The 26,832-nt window shown below is 42.0% G+C and overlaps 1 protein-coding gene across 1 annotated transcript in view; it reads right to left on the bottom strand.

The window, feature by feature from the left end:
- Positions 1-26,832, bottom strand: part of gli2a (GLI family zinc finger 2a) — an 88,754-nt gene that overhangs the window by 6,637 nt on the left and 55,285 nt on the right. The window contains exons 4-11 of the mRNA XM_063888751.1: positions 20,902-21,107; positions 17,297-17,503; positions 8,466-8,667; positions 7,804-8,002; positions 5,898-6,008; positions 5,257-5,397; positions 2,936-3,085; positions 398-562 (exon numbers count right to left, since the gene is read on the bottom strand). Coding sequence (XP_063744821.1) covers positions 398-562; positions 2,936-3,085; positions 5,257-5,397; positions 5,898-6,008; positions 7,804-8,002; positions 8,466-8,667; positions 17,297-17,503; positions 20,902-21,107 — 1,381 coding nt within the window. The remainder of the gene's footprint in view (positions 1-397; positions 563-2,935; positions 3,086-5,256; positions 5,398-5,897; positions 6,009-7,803; positions 8,003-8,465; positions 8,668-17,296; positions 17,504-20,901; positions 21,108-26,832) is intronic.

Here is a 26,832-nt window from a genome sequence, read left to right as displayed (position 1 = left end):
AATAAAATTGCATTGTCAATAAGAGAAAATAATGACACAGATTACATTGGCCCTTTTTGGTCACTTTTTCCAATGGAAAAGGAAGTTATCTCATGAGTGCGTCAAATAAATGTAATTAAATGTACTAGTTTCCCTCAAAAGGTAATAAACAATGCAGTTGTATGGTAACATATTCATTTTAGGAGACCAGTTAGAGCGTAATAGCTGCTCTGCATATCATTTAGCCTGTGTTCTCCCATGAGGAAACATCAGAAACACGTAGGGGAAATCTGTATTTAATTTTTATGGTTTCATGATAACACCCGTAGTTTTGCACAATCCTCACTACACTACATACAAAGCTGTTCAAATATATGAAACTCCATTGAGTAAGTCAGTCGTGCTAGAATGGACATACCTCATTAGAGTGTGTGCGGTTCTGGTGTTTAGCCCGGTCTGAGGCATTGGAGAAAGCCTTGTTGCAGCCTTCATGTTCACACACATATGGCTTCTCCCCAGTGTGGGACCTGAGGTGGGTCTTGAGGTTCTCCAGGCGAGAGTACGCTTTGGAACAGCCCTCAAACTGCAGACAGAAAGAGATAGAGACAGACAGACAGACAGACAGTGAGACTGGATGCCTGGGCACTGTGTTGGTTTGTCTGCAGCTGGTTAAAGAAAAGTGCTGGGAAAAAACTGTGTTTCAAATGTAATCTACTCTTGGACTCGTGCCCACCTACTGTGGCATGCCACACAAACACAAAGCAGTGTTACACTTTGGTAAAAAGGGCTATTATGCAAAATATCCAAACTGTGTGAGGTGTGGTAGAGCTCTTTGTGCTTTGTTGAGACAAAGAGAGGTCTGTGTTTATCCTTTGTGTTCACTTGTACTGTACAAGCTATAATTTGGTATTCTTTCTGAGTAGTCATTGTGAGTAATTGTCTCTGAGATGTAAAGAGAATCAAATTAAACAAGCTCAGAAATTGGATATAAGAGTCAGAAGATTCTCCCTTAAAAGACAAGACTAAAGGGGAGTTAGAGTCTTATGAGAAGATACACATGGGATTCGTGCAGAGAATATAGAGCATGGTCTTAATAAGGACCCATGGCCCCTTGCTTTAATTACATGCCCGTACTGTCAATCAGCTTTCTTCACTCTCTCCTTAACAAGTCATCTGTTTTAATGCATTCACAAGAGCAAGCTTTGAAGCCGGGCAAACAGGCCCACAATTTGATCTTCACATAGCAAATGAAGCCTTCAATAAAAACTCTCATGATTAATCAACATGGAAAATATCACGGGTGCTCAGCACAAAGAGAATCGCATGGAATGTTTTTGCTGGACTTCAGCAAAGCAGGGGCCAGCCCCATGAGCATGAAGTCACTGAGCGAGTCACTGAGCGAGTCGCGAGTCACTGAGCGAGTCACAGAGCGAGTCACTGAGCGAGTCACTGAGCGACTGATCAACTTACACCACTGGTCGGTCTCGTTTCCTAATTTCAACTAATATATTTTTTGTGCACCAGTGATGTTGAGTATCCATCGCAATTTTTTGGGCCACCGTTTTTTCTGTATACTGTATATTATATATATATATCAGCTTAGATTTCAGCGACTTTAAATCAGTTATACTCAACTTGCTCCCTGGGGGTCACTTTTTCAAAATGATGGCCAAGGAGGCCAGGAACCAGTTAATACAATTAAAAAGGCCCTATTATGCTCATTTTCAGGGTTACATAATCATATTTTGTGTCTCTACTGGGACATGTCTCCATGCTTTACTGTTCAAAAATGTCATGATCCTTGTTTTGTGTCTTTTTCCTGTTTTATTTTGAAATGTTTTCCCTCTGTTGTGTCATGTGTAGTTTTACTTCCTGTCTTTGGGTTTTCCTTGTGTCTGATTGTGTCATTGTGTTCACCTGTTGCCCCTGTGTTTCTCCTCCCCCTTCCAGCTGTCTCTCGTCTTGTGATTAGCCATTTGTATTTAGTCCCTGTTTCCCTTTTGTCTCTTGTTCGGTCGTCGTCATTTCTCACCTGATGTTGACATGTTACCTGCCTGTTCCTGCCCGTCCGTCTGTCTGCTCCTGTTCCCAGTGCCCCTGTATCCCCTGGTTAGTGTTGGTGTTGTTATTTTTTGGTTGAACGTACAGCTTTAATTTAAATAAAGCTCACCTTTTGTTTGGACCCATACCTGCCTCCCGTTCATTTTACTGCACTTGGGTCCTGTTTCCCCAAAACCTGACAAAAAAGCTCTTTATTTTTCTCATACTGCCTGTCTTTTCACCCTCTGTCTAAAACCAGAGCCCAGTCTGCACTGATTGTGATTGGTCAACCGCTTAGAGATGTCCCGCCCCTAACCCATCACGTACAATCTGCTGCAGCACTAGCCAATAGAGGGGCGAGTGTTACATAGTGATGTCTTTATGTTATGGAAATAAACAAACGAGGCCAATGGAGGCATTTCAGGGGTGGGGGTATTTGTGGGAGAACACAGGGATTTTCACCTTTGCAGACCATTTACATGCACACAAACCTATAGATCACACTACAGGAAAGGAAAACCCCAAATAGCTTAATAGGACCCCTTCATGGTCTATGGGGAATTTTATACAAGCTTTGTCATTTATTTGAATCTTTTTATGCACACACATTCATTACATTTAAAATAGATATATCAATACTGATTTATAAAAGGTCCATGGTGTCTGTAAGTTGACATTTGAAAATCCTTGGTACAAATGTAGGTCTTGAGGTTCAAAGACATGGACATTAAGGTAAGGAGGTGAAAACACAATGTGAGAAACATAGGACCGAGGACATTTGACTCAAAGTCACATTATTTTGGCCTCTGCTGCTTTAATTTTGATGAAGTCCCCTACTCTAATGGAACAGAAATATAACATTGAATGAGTCAGATGATCATTTAAACAGGTATTCTAACCGTCCACTGGTTCTTACTGTGCATTTATGCGGCTTCTCCCCTGTGTGACGCCTCATGTGGACCACCAGCATGTACTGGGCCTTGAAGGGCTTCTGCTCCCGTGAACACTCGTCCCAGCGACACACAAACTCTTTCTTCTCCCCGTGGATGTGGTCATTGTTGATATGCTGAGGAGACAATATCATCATAAGACTAAATCATCACAGCAGAGCACAACATGTGTTTGTGATAGAGACACTGAGACGCACGTCATTACTAGATACCAAGTGTGTGTGTGTGAGTGTGTGTTACTAAAAATGAGTCAACAAACTCTTGTCTTTTCCCACCAGAATATTTTCCACGTGTCCACAGGTTTGTCCGCACACACACGCACACACACAGTTTGAGTAATGATGCCATCCATTATGGCTGACAGTTATTATGCATCTGTCAACAGGAAACAAAAACTATTAAAAGCTTGTTTTGTTTTTTCAGGCTCTGAGTGCTGGTTTCTCAAGGAAGAGGAACTTCCTCAGTAAAAGTGATCAGGAAGAGGATTTTTTAACCTACTTTATCTTCCACTCTGGATTTTTGCTGGATCAGCAGGTCAGTAAGAGACACACAATGTTTCCTGCGTGATTTTTAAAATGAAATCCTCTAAATTGAAAACCTAATAATGGAATCTCAGACAATTCTCTTTTTTAAATGGTCCATCTACACGTAACAAGCAAATGAACCTTTTTAGTGTAATTCCATGTTTAGAATTTAGCCTGTTTTATCTTAACAGGTTTCTTCAGACTTAAAGACACACAAACCTAGACTCCTCATCCTGTGCACCACACACAAATATCCACATCCCCAGAGGAACCACTTCATATCCTGAAGACATCCAGGCCCTCAAACGCTATGTGGCCACTCCCCACCGGCAAGAAGCTCAGCGGTTGATTCTTCTGGGATCTATTCTGGGTGAGGAGGAGGAATGGAAGCAAGTGGAGGCCTCTGTTCTAGGTTCACACACGGCTGCAAACTAATAACAATTTTTGTGGCTCTTGACACAGGAATACTTTAGTAAAGGCAGAAGCCAGAAAAGGTGTGTTTTTGTTCTGATATTAACCTTGTGCTCAGGGAGATGCTGTCTCAAGTTTTTGCAAACAAATTTTCCATTACAGTAAACCCTTGAATTTTTGGTTGGATGTTGAGTGAAAGCAGAAGCCTTTTGAAAAACTCAATGATCCTGTGAGGATTAAAGAATGCGTTGGCCTCACATTGACCATCCACACCCAAGATCAAACCACAGATCGTCTGCTAGACTTCCTAATTATTCTGGTGAGCTCTCACAAAGTTTGTGGCTAGGCAGCTGGTTTGGGTGCAAAGGTTGTTATAGGTAACCGCGGTCCTGACTTTTGACAACACTTCCTATCATCTCTGGGTCTGTGGACCTGACAAATGCCCCTCCTGCCACTACTTGGCATGACTGACGGCCAATCAGAAAGTGGAGAAGCAAGAAGAGAAGTTGGCCTGGAAAAGAGGGCGGCATGAGGGTCTGAAACTCCAGAGCTTCTGGCATGACGATGGATTTATGGCCAGCCCTCTGGGCTTTAGAGGCGGGGGGTGTTGCTGGGAGTGAGAGGGTAAGGGTTAGGGGTCATGGGGCTGAAGGGTTGGGGGTGGGACGGGGGGCACAGCTGCAGGGCTTGGGCTTGAATTTGGCGAGAGCCGGCAGGCTCATTAACGTTGCTGGTGTCAACCCAACAGGAAAGGATGTGTTAGTGGACAGCTTTCTGCAGGGGTTTAATGAGGAGCAGAAGAGTTGTTTGAACTTTTCACTTTCCATACAACAAAATGCAATGTTTGAGGCGTTCACTATGTTAATGACATTGTGTAGAATAGCAAGTAGAGACATGCCTGTAACAAATTTGACATTGGAGAGGAATTCCCAGTTGTACAGTCAACCTGCTGTAGCAACTTGTGTCCTTTTCACAGCTGAAAGTGGGAACCAAGCTTTCTGTTTTTGTTACCTTGTGTACATTTGATCTAGCCAGTCAAAATTGCAATTAAGCGCACACATTAGAGAAATATACATGCAGCATTACAACTGCCAACACCTGCCTTCTCTAAGCACATGCACTGTCACTCTCCTGTGTTCTACTATGCATTGAGCTCTTTCACTTAGGAGCCCAGCTACCTTTATAACATGACTATGGCCTGCCAGAACTACATTAAAAGAAACCCTCTGTCAGTCAGACCAAGGTTTGGTCCAGACAGTGTTCTGAGAGAGGAATCACACCTCTGATTGTTGTTTGAATGAAGTTGTAGAGTTCAAACTAAATGAGGTATGTGTGGAAGGGATACCACTCACATGAACTAGTTGGTCCTGGGTGTCATATTCCTTGGAGCAGCCCTCCCAGTGGCAGTTGGTCTCGTATACGGCCTCAGGCTCCTGCTTGCACTCGTCTTTGTCCAGATCCTCACTCATGTCCAAGATCCCCCCACAATGATCCTGGAGAAAGGGGACAGCACATTGTCAGAGGAGCGCTAACAAACAGTACATATGTAGGTATCCGTTAAGACATGTACAAAATAAAAACATGCCAACACAGACTACATCTTTTACCAGAATCAGTGGTCAATATGCTACAGAGGCATTCTCTACTATTTAGCATCTCTCTTATCTTATCTGGGTTTTTTGTTGTTCCTAATGAACATGCTCAATCTCAATGTGCGACAACACCTCTTGTCATTGATTAAAGCTGCATTTTTATTCGCTACCTTTAATCAATTAGATTTGCAACCGCCGTTTCAGAGGGGATATTTCCACTGTACGTATCTGAAGCTGTTGTAGAGATTACTGAAAATCTATGCAGTTACTTCCGCCTTTTTGGAGGTCATGAGGTACATTTCTCTTGAGAAAGCTAAAACAATCATGGTCTGGAATATGTAATGTTACATTTTACTTTTGTTATTTCAGGAGTTCTGTCCACTATTGTTGGATTTTCTTACATGAGAGGATGGTGAGATGGGCAGTGGACCCTCTGCTTCCGTCTTTACCTTTGACCTCTTGGTGGTCAATGGGTTGACTGTGCTACTCACCGCTGGGTCTCCACTGGCATTCTGAAGAACAGAAAATAATGGACACCGGGCTTTAATATAGTGGTAAAGATTTTCTGCACTTAGAAAAGCTGAAACGTTGACTTTAATTAAATGTATTATGTCACAGATTCCACACAACTGTATAAAGTTGGTTGAACGCAATAATATTAAGTTTAAATACAAACATATAAGGTTCAACCTAATATTATTGCTTTCAACCAACCTAATACAGTGATGTGAAATGTGTTCACATAATACATTTAATTAAAGTTAACATTTCAGTTTTTCCAGTGTGAATGACATTTTGGATGCATCCAACAACCATGCTTATTTTGTAAATCAAGCATATAAACTGTAAGAAACAAAAAATCTAACATTCCCATAATTTTCGGATGCAGCAACCCAGTCATTCATCATCTATTAGTGAATCACGCATAGCAGCAAAACCTTGTATCCCTCCATTAGCCCTCCCACTCATTCTGTAATAAACCACCAGATCCCACACATGAACCCCAGAGTACGACAGATGTGAATCAGATAACAGAGTCAAGGAGATGACATGCCATTGTTTTTGGCTGGATGTCGTGCTGCAGAGATATGTGTGGAGTACATGTTGCACCAGGCACCACGGCCCATAAGTCAGACCGAGACCCGCCGCCGAGACTAAACAGTTTAGACTGCTTTATGATCGGGAAAGCTGCAAGGAAATATGAAAGATGTGGAGTTATTGCCCTCGGTACAGAGGGGGAAGACGGAAGGGTCCGCGTTTGTGGAGGTGGGGTGTGGGGGGGGCTTTGATCTGCTAACCGATTCTTGAGATGACAAAAAAAAAGAAAGACACACAAGGCCCTCTTAAAGCACTAACGGAGACGAAAATACATGAAAGATATCAAATGTAAAGCAGCTGATAAATGACTGTGTGTGTATATTGAGGTTTATTGCTGGGGGGGGGGGGGGTTCTCATAATCCCACCCAGACGCTACAGTGCAGTTTCTGGAGGCCTCGATGATTCATCTAGTTGGCGGAAAACCAAGAAGCAAATATGGTTGTGATCACTGCTGAAATTCAATTAAGTGTGTTTGTGTGTGTGTGTGTGTGTGTGTGTGTGTGTGTGTGTGTGTGTGTGTGTGTGTGTGTGTGTGTGTGTGTGTGTGTGTGTGTGTGTGTGTGTGTGTGTGTGTGTGTGTGTGTGTGTGTGTGTGTGTGTGTGTGTGTGTGTGTGTGTGCGTGCAAAAAAGTGCAAACTCTTATACTCTTGGTGTGTGTCAGTGGACAGCGTGCTGAAACAGAGCAGTGTGAGGCGGAGTGATTCACTGAGAGGGAAGTTTACTTTACATTACGCTGTGGTGTATACAGCGGGCTGATAAAGAGAGAGCGAGGAGACAGTAGGAAGTAAGACAGATGGAACTGGGAGGGAGCCTCCTGCATATTTCTGACCTGAGACAATTTATAAAATATACTTCATTCAATACAACTTGTACAATTCGGCTAAAAGGACAGTACAAGCTCTCATCCTCAAGTCTGAAAGAGTGCCAGTTAGTTAATCAGCGTAAAATTACCCTCCAATAATTTAAGTCATGTATAATTCACAACATGCCCAACATGGTGTTTCCAGTAAGTCTTTTTGTAGTTAAATATATTGTGTTAAGGACTATGTTTTTGGACCACACTATCTATTTATCACCTTTTGACACTTATTGTGTTAGGCATTTGTATAATGCAGAAAAAGGCACACCTGTCACCTCCATAATTGCCCAATGAGTAGCATGTCAACCATTGTGTGTCTCAGAATCAATCAAAATACAACTGTTCCTACCTGGTTTGACTCAGAGTTGGAGCTGTTGTGGGAGGTGGTCATAGGTGAAGCAGTGAGGGGGTGTTGGCGGACAGAGTAAGAGGTTGGCGATGGCTGAATGAGAGGAGGAGTGTGTCCGAAGGCGTTGAGACTCCTCTGCTGGGCCAACAGCTGCTGGTACGCCAAAGGGTTGATGGGATGAGGGAAGCTGAAGGAGGGACTGAGCAAGAGGGAAGAAGTTATCATCCCGAAAAAAATAATGGATACTTTTCCTCAGGTGGATAATATCGTGTCAGACCTTGCCAACATGATTTTTACTTTTGTTTGCTACTCGTTCACTGCGAAGCAGACCCAGGTACTATTCAACAAAAACATGCCTGTTTGCTATTCTGGCTCCAAAATGGTAGAACAAGCTCCTCATTGATATCAGGACAGCATGAAGGCTACACATCTACCAAACAGGGGTATCTAATAAAAAAAGAAAATATCTATCTTCTTTACATAGCACATACAAAGGATTTGCCTTTAAGTGAAGCTGTTGCAGTTGCACTTAATGTGGTTGTAATGTACCTGCAGGATTATTGCTTTGGAGTTGGTTTCTTCATGGCTGGATGGCTTTTGATAAAAGTGTCAGCTAAATCAAATGTGTGTAAGATGTGTATGCACGTGCACCATATAACTACCTGATCCCTCCGACTGAAAGGTGACCGTAGGAGCTGCTGGCGGCCGAGCTAGAGCGGGAGTTGTTGATGTAGGCAACCAGGGAGTTGGGCGAGGTGCGGATCATCGTCTGCAGGTCGATGCTGGCGTCGGATAGAGGGGAAATAGACAGCGCCCTCTTTCTGCTCAGCCGGGGTGTCAGCCTTGGACTTTGGAAACGTGATACTGCACACAAACACAACAAGAGGAACTTTAGCAATCTGGCCATTGGTAAAGATGATGGACGACCCAAAAATAAATGTACCGCTTGCTCAAAAATAGATACATCAGGGGTGTCGAACAGGATGACTTTGCATAGTTTAAAAATGACAAGATATTAACTACAATTTGAACAACTTTGATGTATTGTGTATGTATAAATATACATGTAAAAGGCAGGGGGATAACTTATCCTTCATCCTTAGTAATATAGTTCAGTTTGTATGGTGGTGTGTCAGTTCAGGTGGTCAGGATTACAACAGAGAAATGGAGATGATTTCTAGATCAAGTTGTTTTGATTATAAAGTAAAACAAACCGAGGCATACATTTGTTGAAATTGCACTAATTTAAGACATCTCCGGTTGTTCATAATGGTTTACAAAAAGTTCATTAAATGTGAATGTTTTTAGAATGTACTTTTTTGAACTCAAACAAAGGGAAGAAATATATTATTGTGCTATACTATTACTGATCAAATTTGGCTGAGTTTGACACCTATGAGATACATATCTAAAGTGCATCTGAACCACATTTCAGACACTTTTGTCAGGGCTCACCGGCACCACATTCGAGAACAAATAACTTCTGCAGGGTTAGGGTTAGTCTCAACAGAAACCAGCAGTTACCCTGGACCATGTTAGAAGAAACATTCACCCCCATTGAAGTGGAGGTCATAGCCATGCTAAGCAACACTCTATCTCCTGCATCTCCCCCAACACACTCACTCACACACACACACACACACACACACACACACACAGCTCCCCTATTTAACATTCTCATCCTCCTATGCATAATGAATCGCCCCCAATCATTCTCAGTAATTACCTTGATAGAAATCTCTTTCAGACTGCTGTACTTGGGCAAGTTAAATGGAGGCAATTTAAACAAATTGATCTCAGCATACCATTAAATAAGAACAAGGCTGACTCACAAAGGTAGCGTTCACGGCCTTCCGCCAGACCTGGCTGTGACACTTTTTTTTTTATTCTCACAGAAAATGGAGGGAACATCTACTTTCCCATGAACTTTAGTAGAAGGCTATTTATTTTTCCATTCATACTGATAGTCCATCATTCACGTGTATTTATTTGTTTTACATTTCTGGGGCATGTAGCTCCCACAGAGACAGATCACTTGGCTGGAACCAACAGGTGCTGCTTGGCGGTGTGACGGGACAGAAAGCAGGACCGGCGTGTGTCTCTGTGCTCACTTTTAAATAGGTCTTACAGCGGACATCATCAGAGGCGCGAGAGGCAGGAAGCTCATAATAGGCCCATCACAGCTCACCTAAGCACACATTTGCTAAACGTCAACTTCACTGCTGTCAATATGCAGCCAATCCCTCTCTGTGCTGCTGGAATCAGAACCCTCGGGCTAAATGAATCCAGGCACCGCCGTAATCACCGTGCCAGACCTACAGCCATAAACCAAGATCTAACTTCCAAAACTATTATGTTTGGAGGTGGCGAGTCGTAAAGCAGTGGCATGTGCACTTAGTAAAAAGGCCCCCGGGATGACCCATGGTGAACAACAGTTGTTGGGGAGCGTAAAAAAAAGCTTACTGGAGATCAGAGTGATGTGTATGAAAGAGTTGGCAAAATCAACAAACGGTCCTCAGGAATCTTTAGGGCTAATAAATAAATGTGTCCTCTTTGGTTAACTAGAGAAGAGATGGTTAAATGGGAGGAACAAAAGAAAAACTGAAACGTTGACTTTAATTAAATGTATTATGTCACCAAATGACATACTGTACATCAGATAACAGTATTAGGTTAGTTGAAAGCAATAATATTAAGTTGAACCTAATATGTTTTATTTAAACTTGATATTATTGCTTTCAACTAACATATTACAGTTGTGTGAAATCTGTTAACATAATACATTTAATTAAAGTCAACATTTCATTTTTTCAAAAAGCAGAAATAAAAGATGACAAAAAATGCTCCTTTTTAGTACCATTGTAATCCTGCAGGTAACCCGCTAAACAGTAATCTGATTACGTCATTCTTTTATGTAACTGTAAGGGAATACAGTAACCATTTTTTTTGTATCCCGATTAAGTAACCCCAAAGCCTGATTGAATACCAGGCGTAAAACTGCATCATAGAGAGGCAAGCTTGCTTTCTTGCCAACAGATTTAATGGGAGATAAGTGTATTAATATTTCCCTTTATAAAGCAGGAAACAGGCCTCACAGGCTGGTGGCCTGCTAGCCTGGCGCCTGCCTCACCCTTCTGGGCACTGTGCCCAAAACACCGCCCTCTACCTCCATCATCAAACCGCCCCCTCAATCTGTACATCAACCTAAGCTCAGAAGTATTCAGACCGCCTCTAGCAACAAACTTAAACGTCCATTCTTCTAAAGGTTGGCTGTGGACACGCTAGTTTTGTTTAGCTCAGTGTTATTTAGCTCAGTGTTGTTCCAGTCTTTGGTCTAACCTAATTTTACCTGAATCCAATTGTATACAAACGTACACACACAACTCTCACCACTTGGTAAAAGAGTGTTTTATAGGTGCCGGTTATAATTGAAAGGGTGAGCAGGTTCCGGCAGCAAGTGAGAAAACAGATGTTGCACAGGCCATGGCAGCACGGCAGTTTGTGGTAATATGGTATGTGTGTGTATGTGTGTGTATATGGTGTGTGTCTATCCGTGAGACTGCACCACGGGCTGGTTGTAATTGTGGGATCTGGATTTATATAGAGTCATAATTACAGGCGCTCCAGTGCACATTGATACAGTTCAGAAAAAAAAGATATATTCAAAAAGATGGGAGTAAAGAGTGTGCATGTGTGTGAGTGTGTGTGATTATTTTAAGCATTTGTCCGTGCTGATTTAAGTGAAATGGCTTTGTGGAAAATGAAAACACTTTAATTGGAGGGTTGGGCTAATTCTCAGAAGCTAGCTAGCTTTCAGTATCATCCTGCTAGCAAGCACATGGAGTATAAGTCCTTTACCTTTCTCTCATCGCTCATAACGTCTGTGGAGGGGAAGGAAATGTATGCAAAACCTCTTTTTACTTGATACCTTCAGGCATTGACTAAAATAAACCAGTACCAATCAATTTAAAGCTTCTTTAGTTAAATGATAACTGGATTATTAACTTTATGTATTTCACTTGCAAGCATTGTTTGCCTTAATGCAACATGTGATTGGACGAAGTCCCTCCACAGGTTCAACCCGTGCAGTCTGTCGAGAGTGGATTTAGAGAGTTCAGTGTGCTGAGAAGACACCAAAATGTTGGATAATCTGTCTCTACCACACACCATTGCTGTCTGATAAAAATAAATCCAATAAATTGGAGGAATAGTGCAGGAAAAACTGGAAATACAATCATTTGTGGGGAAATCATTGGGAGGGGGAGGAGTTTTAGTGGCAATTAACACAACTGAATGCTTCTATTGACATGTTGGGTTTTTGAATGAAGAAGAAATAAAAAATGATCAAATGTTGTATTCTTTTGGTGTATGTACTTCTTTAATGGAACTGGTATAGTGGTACTGTAGTCTGATGAACAGTACTCTGCCTGAGGTTGGTGTATAGATGGGTTTTTTGCAGGCAATCATTGATTTCTGTGCAAATAGGGAGCCACAATACAGTTAACTCCCTTACAAGAAACAACACTCGCATATTTGTCAGTGTATAGATCCAGAGCAATATTACTCATGTTCCCCTAACTTAAATAAAATAAAAGTGAGTGCATTTGAGGACTTATATTTTCAAATGTATTTTAAAAGATGCTTTTCAAGATAAATAAGCTCATCATGTTGGTTAACCCCCGTATGTCCCATGCAGTTGGCCTCAGTGGATAATCCTTGGCTTGTTCACCTTAACCCTGGCTGGGGTGAAGCAGTTTCAAGCCCCTATTTCCATGATGTTGCCCCCCCACCATACTGCATTTTGAGTTAGTGCCAGCAGAGCCCAGGCCTCCACATCTTCAGCCAGCCTAGCCACCCCCTAGCTTGTGGGAGTGGGGAAATGTTTATTTTCCCTGCTAAATCTCACTAATACTAACACTGTGAATTTTATTAGCGAGGGGGCTCGTGCTGAATCCTCTATGAGCCCCCAGTGTCCAGCCCAAAGCCGCCGTTGTGTTTGCCAATGTGTTTATGCGCACACTTCCAACCATGTGCTCATGAACCGACATATAGTTAAGTGTTTGTGTATGCAGTCTGAAGGGATCAGCCCCCCCTCCCGCCCCCTCACTCCTCACCACCACATCAGTACACAAATCCATCTCCCTCTCTCCCTCCGCTGCATCAACACTGGAATCTTTTTCCTCGGGATGGCAGACATTTACTTTGGCCGCTGCTTTTGTCGTGGGAGCTTCAACATTTTCCCTCTGATATTTCTCTGCCCACCCACTCTACATACCTACCCGCTCATATACAAACAGTCCTGTGAATGAATCCTACTGTGCACTAACATAATGTGGCTTTATTTGGACACACTGTAGTGGTGGTGTACCTAGGTAATGCTAACCTTGAATCTTTTTCACATAAATTGAAATCATTCTATTTCTCACTTTTATCTGGATTTAGAGATGGAAATATAGATATGGTTTATCATCGGCCTTGTTGAAAGACTGCAAATCTTCAAAAGTCATAGCTTACATTCAATTATATAACCATCTTCAAACATTTGTGATTCAAAAGAATGTAAAGCTTTTTCTTTTAGAGAGAACTGAAATGACCTATAACCCAAGAAAGTACCAGGAAAGTTCTACATTTCATTTCTTTTGGCAAACAAAGTGTCTTTGTAGCAATAATGTGTTTTTGTAATTTTAGTCCAGTTTTCTCATCCCGGATATGGGAAAACAGACAACAGACTCTAACAGTGACATATAGAAGCAGCTTGGACTTAGAGCAAGGCTTTTATAGCCACTGCTAGGGCTAGCATCATCTGGATCTTTAAACAAGAGCAATCACACAACCCTTTGTGGGTTTGTGTTTTAAATATAGACATAAAAATAAGTCCTCCAAATGCTGTGAAGTCCTGCACTTCAAAAAACATCACAGCATTGCATTTAAATGTTGTCTTAACCCTATAATGGAGTGACATTACTGTGTTAAGTGACCGGCTCAGTGCGTGCCCAACAGTAAATCCTAAAATTCACAAGTGGAACTTGGTGCATGTGTCCTTTTCCAGCAGCACACTCCTGCACAGCAACACAGTGTTTCATGTTTCAACCCTGAGCCTTGCAATTCATACTACGGGTTCACCGAGGTCTCCCAGTTTTGCGGTGGGTCTGCTGAATATTAATGCATACATTGATTTTTAATATGGGTTTAATCTGTTCTGCCTTCCAAAACTAACGGTGAGGGATGAAGCGCATATTTGCCACCTCTGCCCCTGCTCCTCCTCCCGCAGTGGGAGTAAATGAGTCCTTTGATTCAGGCCGAGGCTGCCCGCTACGACCATTAGCTGGCTTTCTTGGTGAATATGGGCCCCTGTGTCTAGAGGAAGATGGAAGAGCCCGAGACTTGCGGAGTGGCCTTACCCTGACCACATCACTGAGTATGGCCGAACACTAAATAAAAGCTCCCGGGACGATGGCAGCAAGTGTGGACGCTGCGTTGAGAGTGAGGGAGGTTTGTGGCTATTTGGGCAAACAGCCTTGCCAAACAAGTGCGGACGAGGCAGCACAGCGGCGGTCACTGAGGTGGTTGGAGGTAGAGTAAAATTGGGAGGAGAATGAGGCCCCTAGCCTTTCCTTTAGCGTTTAACGAAGTGATTGAAAAGATGAATTACAGAGCAATCCTGTATCTGAGTGACCTGTTTCCCTTCCCGCTGTATTTTAATTAAAAAAAACAAAAGCAACACCAGTGTGCCATGAGAGATCGCCAGGTGTGCCCAATTTCAGTTAATCAGTCCAAAAAATATATTATGTAGTTGCTTTAAATGATATCCAACAGTGCCATGGTCCCAAGCAAGCTTTAACTTCATCTCCAATTGAGACACTGGGGTGGAGCATTAGGGCCATTTTTTCCTAGGTGGGTGGCTGGACGGGATGAGAGAAAGAGCGAGTGCTCCTGGAGCAGGGCGGGCGCTGGTGCCAAGGCTAGTATTTGATTATCAGGCATCGAAAAAACTGACTTTCACACACAGTTTCTTCACTTTCTATTCCCCATTCATAAGGGCTGAAGCTTTCTTGGAAGCGTTCCGCTGCGGAAATCAAACCTCTGTTCTGCTGCCTGACCGTCATCTTGATAGAGGAGGCTGACTTCTAACTGGAACAAACTCTCTGTGAGTGTGTGTGGAAACACATGTAGCACTGCCTGGCTGTTCATTTTCTTTGTGTGCCAAATTCTTTGTGTTGGAAAGTAGATAAGTAGATTTACTCAAGTAATATACTTAAGTGGTAATTAGACATAATTGTACTTGAGTATTTACATTTATTTAACACTCATAAAAACATGTGATATAAGATACTATGGTGTACTCTTATATACTGTACACACACAACCAAGTATACTTATAAAAGTATATAAAATTGGCTCCATATAGATAAACTACAACATCAAAATGCTCATCCACATATTTATTAGTGACAGGATAATACCATCTTCTGTGAAAAGCCATGTTGCATCCTGAGTACTTATACTTTTGGTATTTTGACTTCATTTAGCTAGTAATACTTTTGTAGAGTGAAATAACTGAAATGTTGACTTTAATTAAATGTATTATTTCATCAGGTTTAAATAAAACATATTAGTTTCAACTTAATATTATTGCTTTCAACTAACCTAATACAGTTATATTCATAATACAGTTAAATACTTAAAGTCAGCCTTTCTCAGTGTACTTCTACTTCTAACATCTAACAGGATCTGCGTACTTCTTCCACCTGATGTGTGTGTGTGTGTGTGTGTGTGTGTGTGTGTGTGTGTGTGTGTGTGTGTGTGTGTGTGTGTGTGTGTGTGTGTGTGTGTGTGTGTGTGTGTGTGTGTGTGTGTGTGTGTTTGTGTATGAGTATGAGTATTAAACTGCCTCATCACTGTCATTAACTGGACAGCGTCTGCAGCACATGAGGTTAATCTCTGCCTTAACTGACACAGAGATCAGACACCGGTTCTCATGGTAACACTCTTTTTTATGGCTACCCAGGATTTGTTTTGTCGGATGTTACCCATAATAACAGTAGAAACACACCTGCAACAGCATCAGAATGAGAGACTCTGAGTTAACACGTGATTTTACGAGCTCCCGGCCTCGGGGCTTTTAGTGTTAATGCACCCTCAACTAGCCTCGGCCCTCATGCTATAAGTCTAAAAAAGCTCCACTCGCTTTGATGTGGGGAACTCTTCCATGAACGAGCCTCAAGAGGAAGAATGAGAGGATGGTATCAACATGCCTGGTGCTGAGAACAAAGGCAGCGATGGCTGTTAAGTCTGCCTGTTACTCTTGTACCAGGGATGAAAGGCATGCTTAGGCTTTAGTAGAACTGGGATGGGAGTTAATTAGAGATAATTAATCATTTCTGGCATCGAAATATCACACTGACATAACATGCTTGTGATTCAGTAAGCTTTTCTACTACAGGTTCTCTTAAGGATATAAAGGATCTTTTGAATGTTCTGTCTCTCCTCTTTCCATTCCACGTGCAAATCATTCAGGTATACTGTAGCAGGCGTATATCTTGAAGCGGGCTATGACCGCCACGCTCTTCAATGACACACACTATTGGTGGCTTCATCATGTCAGCATTCACTTTTTAACGTTATCATAAGTAGCTCGCCAAGAGACAACACTTGATGTGTGATTTATCCTTAAACTCTCTGAAAGTTGATTCCTTCTCTTAAAAGATTGGTTATTAGAAAAAGACTAACGTTGTGGTAAGTCTTTTCATAAAACAGCTTAGCTATAAGATTTAAGGATTCAGAATCTCCATTTGTGAAACCCAAAAATGCTGAAAAAGGAGTTAAATGTGGATTCAAACAGGCTTTGAATTAGATAAGTGAATTTTGTTACTAGATTAAGATGAAAAAATACTCTAGACATCTAATGTGATGTATATAGTTTAAGCCTCATTACAAATAGCACAGAGTCACTGAACTGGTACGCTGGATTGTTAATACGTCAGTTTGTTTAGTTACAGTAAAATATCTTAACCCTTCTGTGTTCGGGTAAAATCTTACCGGTTTACTACTTTAATTTATCATAAATATTGTGTTTTACATTTGATTGCTTCAAGACTTGAACACACACATTTTCGATCACCTCTTCAATTGAACTTTGTAACACCTATGGTGTTCCTGATCAAAATTGGCCGCCATATGAAATGAATGGGTAACCCTAGATTATGTTCTTCCATCAGACAGTACATAACCTCAAAACAACAACCATTTTAATTTTGGAACACATTTTCAGTGTCTATTCTTTGTATACTCACTGTAAGTATTCATGTAAACCAGTAGACATTGTTTACAGCTTAAAAGGTGTTAAATAAAATGTAGGGATTTGTAATGTAAGAGCAGTTAAAACAGACCGGTGAAATTCGACCGGGAACTCCAAAGTAAGGAGGAGAAACGAACATGAAGGGAGGTTGTACTTTGGTCCAACTTCAACAATCACAAGCGGTTTTATCCTCACCATCCATGGGGCTGATGTACTCTGGGAGATGGGCTGCCGCCGCTGCCGCCGCCGCTGCCGCCGCCGCGCTGCTCTGCATCAGCAGATCACCGTAGGGGCTCCTCTGGCTGGCACTGGCCATAAGGTGGTAGTACTCTGTGGGGTTGGCCCCTGGCGGTGGAGGGGGGAGACTGAACAGGGCCCTTTCCTTCAGGTGTTCGTGGGTCACTGCAGCAAAGAGAGAAAGAAATAGGAGACACCTTATTTAATAGAACATTGCAGAATCACTATTCAGGAAGTTAGATTTTGGAGAGATTCCTACCATTGCTTCACTCGTAATCAGGTTTGGAGAGCAATGGATTAACGGGATTATGGGATACAAAAAAAAGGTAACTGTATTCCCTTAAAGTGACATAAAAAAGATGTAATCAGATTAAGGGTTTTATTTAGGCTAATTAAAAAAAAACTGACAAAGTGAAGCTTTAGACATTCTGACAGGTCGGAGATGATGAGTATAAGACATTTTGATTTTAACATATAAAATACCCTTTGACAGAATGACAAAACAAAGACATGAACAGAAAGGCGGACTCCACAGAGGAGACGAGTGATCTGCTTTACAGATCTCAATATTTGTGCTGGGGTGCTCGCCCCGGGGCCTGAGGCTTTTGATAAAAGATGTCTGATGTCTTTGAGGCTCGCTGGTCTATGAGAAAATATCTCCAAGGAGCAAAGGAAGCAGAAACGCAGCAAGGCAGATGGGGGGGGGGGGGGGGGGGGGGGGCTTCAGAGGGAAGGAATACCACCGTCTTGCACTTCTCTGCTGTTGTGAGCACTCAAAAACTGAAACATTGACTTTAATTAAATGTGTTATGTCAACAGATTTCACATTAGTTTAGTTGAAAGCAAACATATTAAGTTGAACCTTATGATTTTTATTTAAACGTAATGTTATTGCTGTCAACTAACCTAATACAGTCATGCAAAAGCTGTTGACATACAACATTTAATTAGAGTCCACATTTCAGTGTGACAGGCTGACGTCACACACAGTGCAGGTGCATGCGGACACACTCATAATGCTGAGGAGGTAACACTGACGTAAAACGTGTTAACACCTGCACCCAGTAACGCCACGTTTAAAAGTGTCAAGAACTATACGAGTGAGGGATGGATTGGTTTTCCTCTCTACTTAATCAAACTGTGTCCCCTTTTCCTCCATTTCCTGCTCTACCCCCCCTTCCCACAGTGGGTTGGGGTGTGTAGAGGGGACAGGGGTGTAGGCTGTTGGTGGAGTAATATGCATGCTGCTGGTATACGTAGGGAGATGTGGGGGTTGGGGTCAGGGCCAAGTGGGATATTGGGGGAGAGAAAAGCACAGCCTCCCCCCCACCCCTGTGTTTAAGCGCACCCGTAAACCAAACAATCTGGATCCATCAGAGCCTGTTAGGCCGTGGCTGGGGTAACAGTGCACAGGCAGCGTGTTTGTGCTCCAGCAGCAGCATACTCCTTTGGTTTCTCCACAGCTGCCAGATCACGTTACCGCCTCCACAGAGCAGCATTCTGTGTTTGTGCGATTACTTATGAACACACCTCCACTGGTCCCAATTAAATCAGGCTCAAAGTTACACTGCCAAAGCAGATTCTTCTTAGAAACAAAAAAACGATTTGATAGATATATAATCATAATTCATACTTATTGTGTCTCAGGGCCGCTGGTGAGATTTTTGAAATGGGGGGGGGACGAAACTGAGAGAAACTATTTTCACAATATTTCTTACTCTTTGTTTTACAATCACAAGTTACATTAACCGTACACTCGTACACGCATGCCCCCCTCACTATCTGCACCCCTGTAATGTGTCTTAACTGTTTAACTGCAGAATAGGATACGCCAAATCGGTTTTTTTTTGTTAGCAGGAAGTTGTGTACATTATTGACAGTATCTTTTCTTTTGATTTTGGGGCACTTTTGAGCTTCTGACATTTGACAGGGATATCAAATGTTGGAAGTTTTTGGGATGTCGCTAAATATCTCTTGATGACCCTGAGGCCATAAACATTATTACTTCTGGTTCATTTTGGTTTATTTGTCAGAGTTTTGTGTCTTTTTGGTTAATTGTTTCTGTATATCAGAATCAGAATGTGTGTATGTGGTGCATAAACAAGAAGATGAGTTTTAAGAAAGGGACCAAAAAAACTAAAACTAAAATATGGAGAAATATTTACATGAAATAAAGATGTACCCAAAAACTATGTACAGACGAAAAAACTGTGCAGACATTAAAAGAGATGGTGCATAATCAGTTGTATGCAAAGCTTGTGCCATCTGAGGTTGTTGTACTATCAGTACTATTATATACTGTATTATGATACCCATTTTTCCCTATAAAAGTGTATCACAGTAACATTTACTCTGAGTATGTTTTACCAGACCTGTATAGAGTAAAATCTGTTTCGAACAACCGTTCTTTATGAGTTCAGTATTCCAGTACTCCTTCCACCTCTAAATACCTTATATATTTCACAAAGAACATTTACCACATGCCTAGCACCCAGGTTTCCCTATAGGAGGATTTACACATGTTCCACTGAGCTCCGTCGTCCTACCGACTTTATTTATGTTCTGCAGAGCTGCACAGTGTCCTCCATTTGGTGCCATGCTTCCCTGCCACTTTATCAGTGACAGCATCTCTTCCGCATTGCTTCTCTTGAAAGCCAAGGAGGCATTGGTTGCCAGCAGCGTGTGCTTGGTGATTTATCGGTGCTGGGTGCAGGCCTGTGGCTCCTCACTTCTCCAACCTGTTGTTTGAACAGGAGGCAGCGAGGACAGGCCTGTCAGCGGGTAAAAGTTCAGTGGCGCCGCGTGTTTCTTTCTGTGCTAATTTCTATGGTTCCTCCGGCACAAACATATACAAAGAGCAGGAGAGTTGCCCGCACCCCAAAGCAAGTCTTGGATACATTCGCAAATCACCATCATGCACAAACACACGCAAACACACCAAAACATGCTGGATGAAAGATGTACTTCATGTAGGGGAATGTATAAGGTGTGAAGGTAATTATCACCGTCAGTTAAATAATAAACTGTGTGAATTAAGCAGTCAGAGTTGGTTTATATTCAGAAGGAAACATAAATTGTGAACCCGCTCAACTGTAATACCACCTCCTTATTTTTAAGTGGCCGGAGCAGCTGCATGAAAATGATTTTCCATACCAGTTGTGGAGTAATACATTATGAGTGTTTGTGGATTAACAGGTATGGCTCAGCATTAGAAGTTAATCACACATTAGTCATCTATATCAGCAAGTAAATTCACCTACTGATTCATTTGTATTTGTATAATCGAAAATGTATTTGCACCCTAGTGTTGTTATCACAAATGTACTCTTTTGTTCGAGCTGCAATTAACTGTTAATTTCATTATTGTCGATTCTACCATTTATTTTCTCAATTCATGTTTTCGCCTATAAAATATCATGAATTGTGGAAAATTTCAATCCCAGTGTCTCAAAGTCCATGTTTTGTGAGGGTTATACTGTGAGATGAGAATTTTTAGATAAACTATAGATATTATACACAGTTCTTGGTAATGCTGCAATGCGGACAGGTGGGTTAGATCTTACCTTCAGCAGGACTCAGTCCTCGGGCGGCTGAGATCATGGAGAGGGTGGGGCTGCTGTGCACCGAGCGGAGGTAGTGCTCCATGTGGGGGCTCACGTAAGGATGTGGAGGGCTAAACGGTGATTCACCTGATCCGGGCCCCCCGTGGGGTGACAGACGGATCAGGGAAATATCTGAGATGACTGGACTGCCCGTCAGTCCTGGAGGTCTGTGAGGAGGGAGTTAAAGTTAGACCAGTCTAAAATGACACCGGAAAAATAAGGAAGTAAAAGCAATGGGTCATAGATAAGGAGAAAAACGAAAGCAGATGATGGGATGTTGACATTGGAGACATCCTGTGTTAATTTAATTACTTGGAATGTGCTCAGTTATCACCATGAGTGATCTTCATTGGTATGTTCATAGACAAGCCTTAACTGCTGTTATTCCACTAAAGTTTCTACAGTCTCAATCAACTTACACCCCCCCAACCTGTCCCACAGCTAATACATAATAATCCCTTTTTGTTCGCCTTCTCCTATTAAGCCCTAGAGCCACAGACAAGTTGAGACCGAGGGCTTTCCACTGCAAGGCTCCCAGGAAGTGTACTCTCTCTCAGTTTGGGTGGGTGAACACTGTCAGGTGTTACATGGTGTATGATAAAAGAGTACAATAGGATGTTCAAAAACCTCAAGTAGCAGTCACTAGCCACTGTTGGCAAGAACAGTCAGAAGTTCTCCGACAGCCTGCCGATCAAATCGAGCCGTACGCTAAATATGTTATCTCTGACAGGTAATTGGCGTCTCTGCTTGCAGAAACACAGACAAGTGGGTGTTATAATCCTCAAACGCCCAGAGGGGCTGAACTCCAGATAAAAACGTCTGCTGGCCGCTGGCAGTGGCACATCCCTTTGAAGGGGCCCTGGCACTTAAGTCGACCAAGTGTGCTCCTGCTCTGATAAGAGCCCCCCACCCCCACGTGCCCTGTGTGTGGCAGGAACACCTGGTAGACGATCATCCCTCAGAAAGACTCTTAAGCAGGAGGAGTGATGACTAATAGAGGAAGACTGAAAGACTTTGCTGTTTAGCTCGTAAAGTGTCAATCTTCACTGCTGCAGTGACTTTTAGTTGAAATACTCTAGGATTGGACTGAGAGTTATAGGTTACAGTAATACAGGTTAACGAAAATGTTGACTGTAATTAAATGTATCATGTCAACAGATTTCACATTACTGTATCAGGTTAGTTAAAAGCAATAATATTGAGTTCAAATAAAAAAATATTGTGTTCAATCTCATTTTATTTCTATCAACTAACCTACTACAGGTATGTGAAATGTGTTGGCATAATACATTTAATTAAAGTTAACGATTCAGTTTTTTTCAGTGAAACAACGCATAACATGAGGAATATTATGGATAAGCTTACAATTAAAAAGCACATGAGAACCAAAGGACCCCCACACATTATCTTCATTAAAACTGTATGTGGCAACAAGACATAAAGACAAGCAGTAACATTCTCCTACACGTATATATAATATATAACTATAGGTCATCCGTCAAACTCTGAAGCAAAACGGACAAAGACAAGAAAAAGGATTTAGCAACCTGATGACTCACTAATAATGTCAGGGGGGTAGAAAAGGCCCCTACACAAGGAGCCTGAGTAACAGATGAGTTACATGCTGGGCATGGTAGCCTCTTTGAAAACGTAATTCCCGTTTGAGGTCACTACTGTCAGATCAACATTTATATTCCAAGTGTTTGTATGGCCCCATTGGAAGGTATCAAATAATACACACTACCCTATCCATCTCATAATAGGGAGCCATTCTGTTGTATAAAATATGGTCATATTGACACACAATTATAAACACGATGTATTTACAAAAAAAGAACTATGTCCTATCTCACATTGTGAATGAAATAAAAAACAACGACTCCATCCGTCATGTAATAGCGTACAGCTCCTGAATGGATAATCTCTCCTGAACATTGGGCCAGTAGTTTTCTGTGATACGGGACACACTGACAAACAAACCAGAGGACATAGCATAGCTGTCTTTATGAGTGCTTCAGAGCAAATGCTGCTTAAGCTCACAGTTTAGCAGCCTGATGGCTGTGGTGAACACATGAGTGTTTATATGTGTGGTTTTGATTCTTGGCAGCAACAACTGCAAGTGTCATAAAAGGGTGTAACAGATAGTTGAATGCTGCCCGGATCACAATAGCTAGTGACATTATTACATAATTATGTAATTAGTCGTTACATCCAAAGCTTTTGTATCAGTCTGTACCAAACAAAACTGAAACGTTGACTCAAATTAAATGTATTATGTCAACAGATTTCACATAACTGTATCAGGTTAGTTTAAAGTAAAACTAATAAGTTTAAATACAAAATATTAGGTTCAACTTAAAATGATTGCTTTCAACTAACCTAATACAGTTATGTGACATTTGTTGACATAATACATTTAATTACAGTCAACATTTCAGTTTTCAGTGTGAGTGCTAAGCAATGCAGAAAACAGATGCCTTAAGTTTAGTTCAAATTCAATAAATACATACATAAATATTTCAGTCAGGTGTCAGCTGGTTTGACCCTGATGAAATGAGTGTGACTGGTCTAGGTTGTAGTTACTGGCTAGGGCAATGAAAGGTGGGCTTATGAAACCCCCCCATCCCCCTAAATCTCTCTCCAGAGTTTCCCTTCTCAGTTTTTCATTCACTGCCTCTGTGCGGACGCCAACCTGCACTCAGCCCTGCCCAAACTCAGGCCGAGCCAACCAACCCGGAGCCCCGGCCCTCGCTCCGTTTCCAGTAAGCGCCTGCAGACTGCTGGCCTTGTCTGAGAGCCAACTTTCTGCCGTCAGGCCCAGTCTTCCCCTGCAAACAACCATAAAGAGCCCTCTGTTCTGAGTGGGAGCGGAGAAGTGAGAAGAAACAGACGCTCCATACACAAAAACACGCTTCCCTCAGTCCGACTCAAAGCAGCACACAGAGAAGTTGGCAGTGCCGCCTCAGATCAGAGAAGAACTACCTGGGTAAACTGGCACTGCTGCTGGCTCTCTTTCTGATCAGACCTCAGCGAAGTAATCACAATGGCAGTCCCAGCATCAGTGGTGGGTGAAGTACTCAGATCTTGTACTTGAGTAAAAGTAGAAGTACTCAGATCTTGTACTTGAGTAAAAGTAGAAGTACTCAGGTCTTGTACTTGAGTAAAATTAGAAGTACTCAGATCTTGTACTTGAGTAAAGTAGAAGTACCAGAGTGTAGGAATACTCTGTCACAGTAAAAGTCCTGCATTCTAAATGTTCCTCCAGTGAAAGTAGAAAGTACTCTCATCTAAATGTACTTAAAGTAGCGACAGTAAAACGTAGTCATTGTTTGATTGGTCCATTTCAGAATACTATCTCTGATATGTTTTATAATGATTGATCATTAAAGTGTTCTCAGAGCTGGTAAAGGTGCAGCTAGTTTGAATGGCTTTGTATACTGCAGGGTAGCTGCTGGATTTACTGCAGGTGAACTAAAGTCTGATTTAAGGCTGATTATATTTACCATCATTCATCCAGATCTGTAAAATAAAAAAAAGTATAAGATACATGTAGTGGAGTAAAAGTACACTATTTACCTCTGAACTGTAGTGGAGTAGAAGGTACTGTACACGTTTCTCAGAATTGTACTTAAGAACAGTACTTGAGTAAATGTACTTCACCCCACTGCCTAGCTTTTAGCTGAATACACTTTTAATGCAGTATAACATCAGCATCTTGACCTCGATCTCTTATTTGGGCTGATAAAGGGATCACAGTTTGTGCCACATATCAAGTTTGATGAGAGTAGGCTCTAAATCATTTGTATAGTCATAAAAGAGGGATGACATTATTGCATATTTTCTGTCAGGCTCAAAAGGCATGTGTTAGTCCCTCTGTGAGACACCTATGATCGTGCTGTATGTGTAATAATAATCCGAGCTTAAAGTTTAAACGTCCTTCATTTCATATTAATTGTTATCAATGTGCTCCTTCAGCAGCATGTTCCACCTACCAGAGACCTTTTGAAATGCTTTACTTCAAACCTACATCTGTCAACAATAGTTATTTCTTTCTTGGCCGATAGCAAACCAGCGTGTCGACACACAACACTCCAGCTGCGGTAAATCACCCAGACGACGAGTGTGCATGAGGCCTCGATAATAAGGTGAAATTTACTGCCGCTGTCTGTCAGGAGGCTGCAAATAATAGTGCTGCCTGGCAGGTACCATTATTGAAGCATTGTCGATCCACCCTTTTTTCTGACAAGATGTTACTTGAAGTCTGTGTGTTTTCCAGATGCTGAATGGGAAGGTCTTTGAGGGCCACAGTGGCTGCCATTTAAAGAAAGTTCCATCATACCTGAATACTATAGGTGGCTGGCCGGGTGGAAACAGCCTAAGAAACTATGCTAAAAAAATCTAAATTCTTCAATGCTGCCAGAGGAGGATCCTTGTAGGGCGGATACTTGAGCAGGAGTAGAGAAAAGATGGAGGGATCCAGTGGGAGTCATGAGATGACATGCTTTCAACTACTGCAGGTAATTGCTATTTTGTCTCTGTGTTCTGTGCTGTGTGATTACACGCTCTCTGTTGTTCCATTGTTAAATCCCTGCTGTGAGAAAAAGTGATTGGGACATGGCACAGCTTGTTGAGCATATGAGTAACCTGATGAGTAAGTACATACCAGAGTGAACATACAGAGGAGAGTGGCCTGAACACTTCAACCCCCTGGACAATTCCTATGAACCAGTTCACCCCAGGAAGGAAGGCTTATTTTTGTGTTTATAAATTCAACCACGACAGTGTATCAGGCATAAGTTAAAGTACTTTGAATTGCCTTGTGTCTTAAATGTGCTATATAAATAAACTACACTTACAAAAATAAGGTGTTGAGAAACATTATTCTGCAGAGCATAATTATCTCTTCAGTCACTGAAACTTTGTGAATTTTTTTCTAGCATATTGATTGATTGATGATTTTTTTAGTCTTGGATTTAGATATATGACAGAATATTAACCAGCTTCTCAGCTTCATAACTATCTTTTGGCCTTACCTACACTAGTCATAATACAGCCCTGTTCACTATAGAGCGAATCCACAAAGTTGAAGTGTCTTCCTGCAGCTGATGACTCTGCGTATGCTCCCACTGCCACAAGATGCTGCCCATTTCACCTGTGTTTAAGGTGACCAACAATCTGATTCCAGTTCCCTTCCTGTCCGTCCTCCTGCCTCCCTGCCCTCCTGGCTGACCAACAAGTCGCAATTTGCCTCTCTGGCATTTTCCCCACTGGCTCGGGGTGGGATGAATTATGATGTGACACACTCCCTTCTGTACTTCTGGGCAGCCACGGCGATCAAGATAAATCACCACACTGCCCCACAGGGGGACACGCTGAGATCCTGTCTAGGTTGTTTTTGGGGCCCTGATCAGGATGCTGAGGATTTGGCACAACTTCATACTGTACTCCCTGAGAGGAAGGGACTGTGTACAAAGGGGGGGCTCCAGTGGAACTATGTCAGCCAATGGGATGATATACTTAAATGAGACGGGATTTTACAGAGGGTAATTAACCATTATTCTGCTCGGCTGCTGTCACATACCATTTAGTCTTCTTAGAGTGCAAGAAAATTACTTTGAGACCGTGTGATCAACCGTGGCAATTTGGAGCTATTGATTTGCCACTTCCCAGTCTTTTGATTGACGGCTCTCTTGTCTTTTCTGCAGCACATTCCAGGCTGTAACTCAAGGGAGCGTCCACATTCAGACATTAGCCGTGACGATGAGCCAGGGCCGGAGCCAACAAGCAACAACATAAGATAACAACACGTCTGTCGAGACCACTGAAAACCTATCGTCAGAGTGGAAAATCTGGCACCCCCGCACATCCATGTTAACCAAAACCGAAACAATG

This window comes from Eleginops maclovinus, chromosome 7, assembly GCF_036324505.1.
Source record: "Eleginops maclovinus isolate JMC-PN-2008 ecotype Puerto Natales chromosome 7, JC_Emac_rtc_rv5, whole genome shotgun sequence".
Lineage (NCBI taxonomy): Eukaryota > Metazoa > Chordata > Actinopteri > Perciformes > Eleginopidae > Eleginops > Eleginops maclovinus.
The sequence above is the reverse complement of the archived record's forward strand: the minus strand, read 5'-3'. Positions and strand labels throughout refer to the sequence as shown.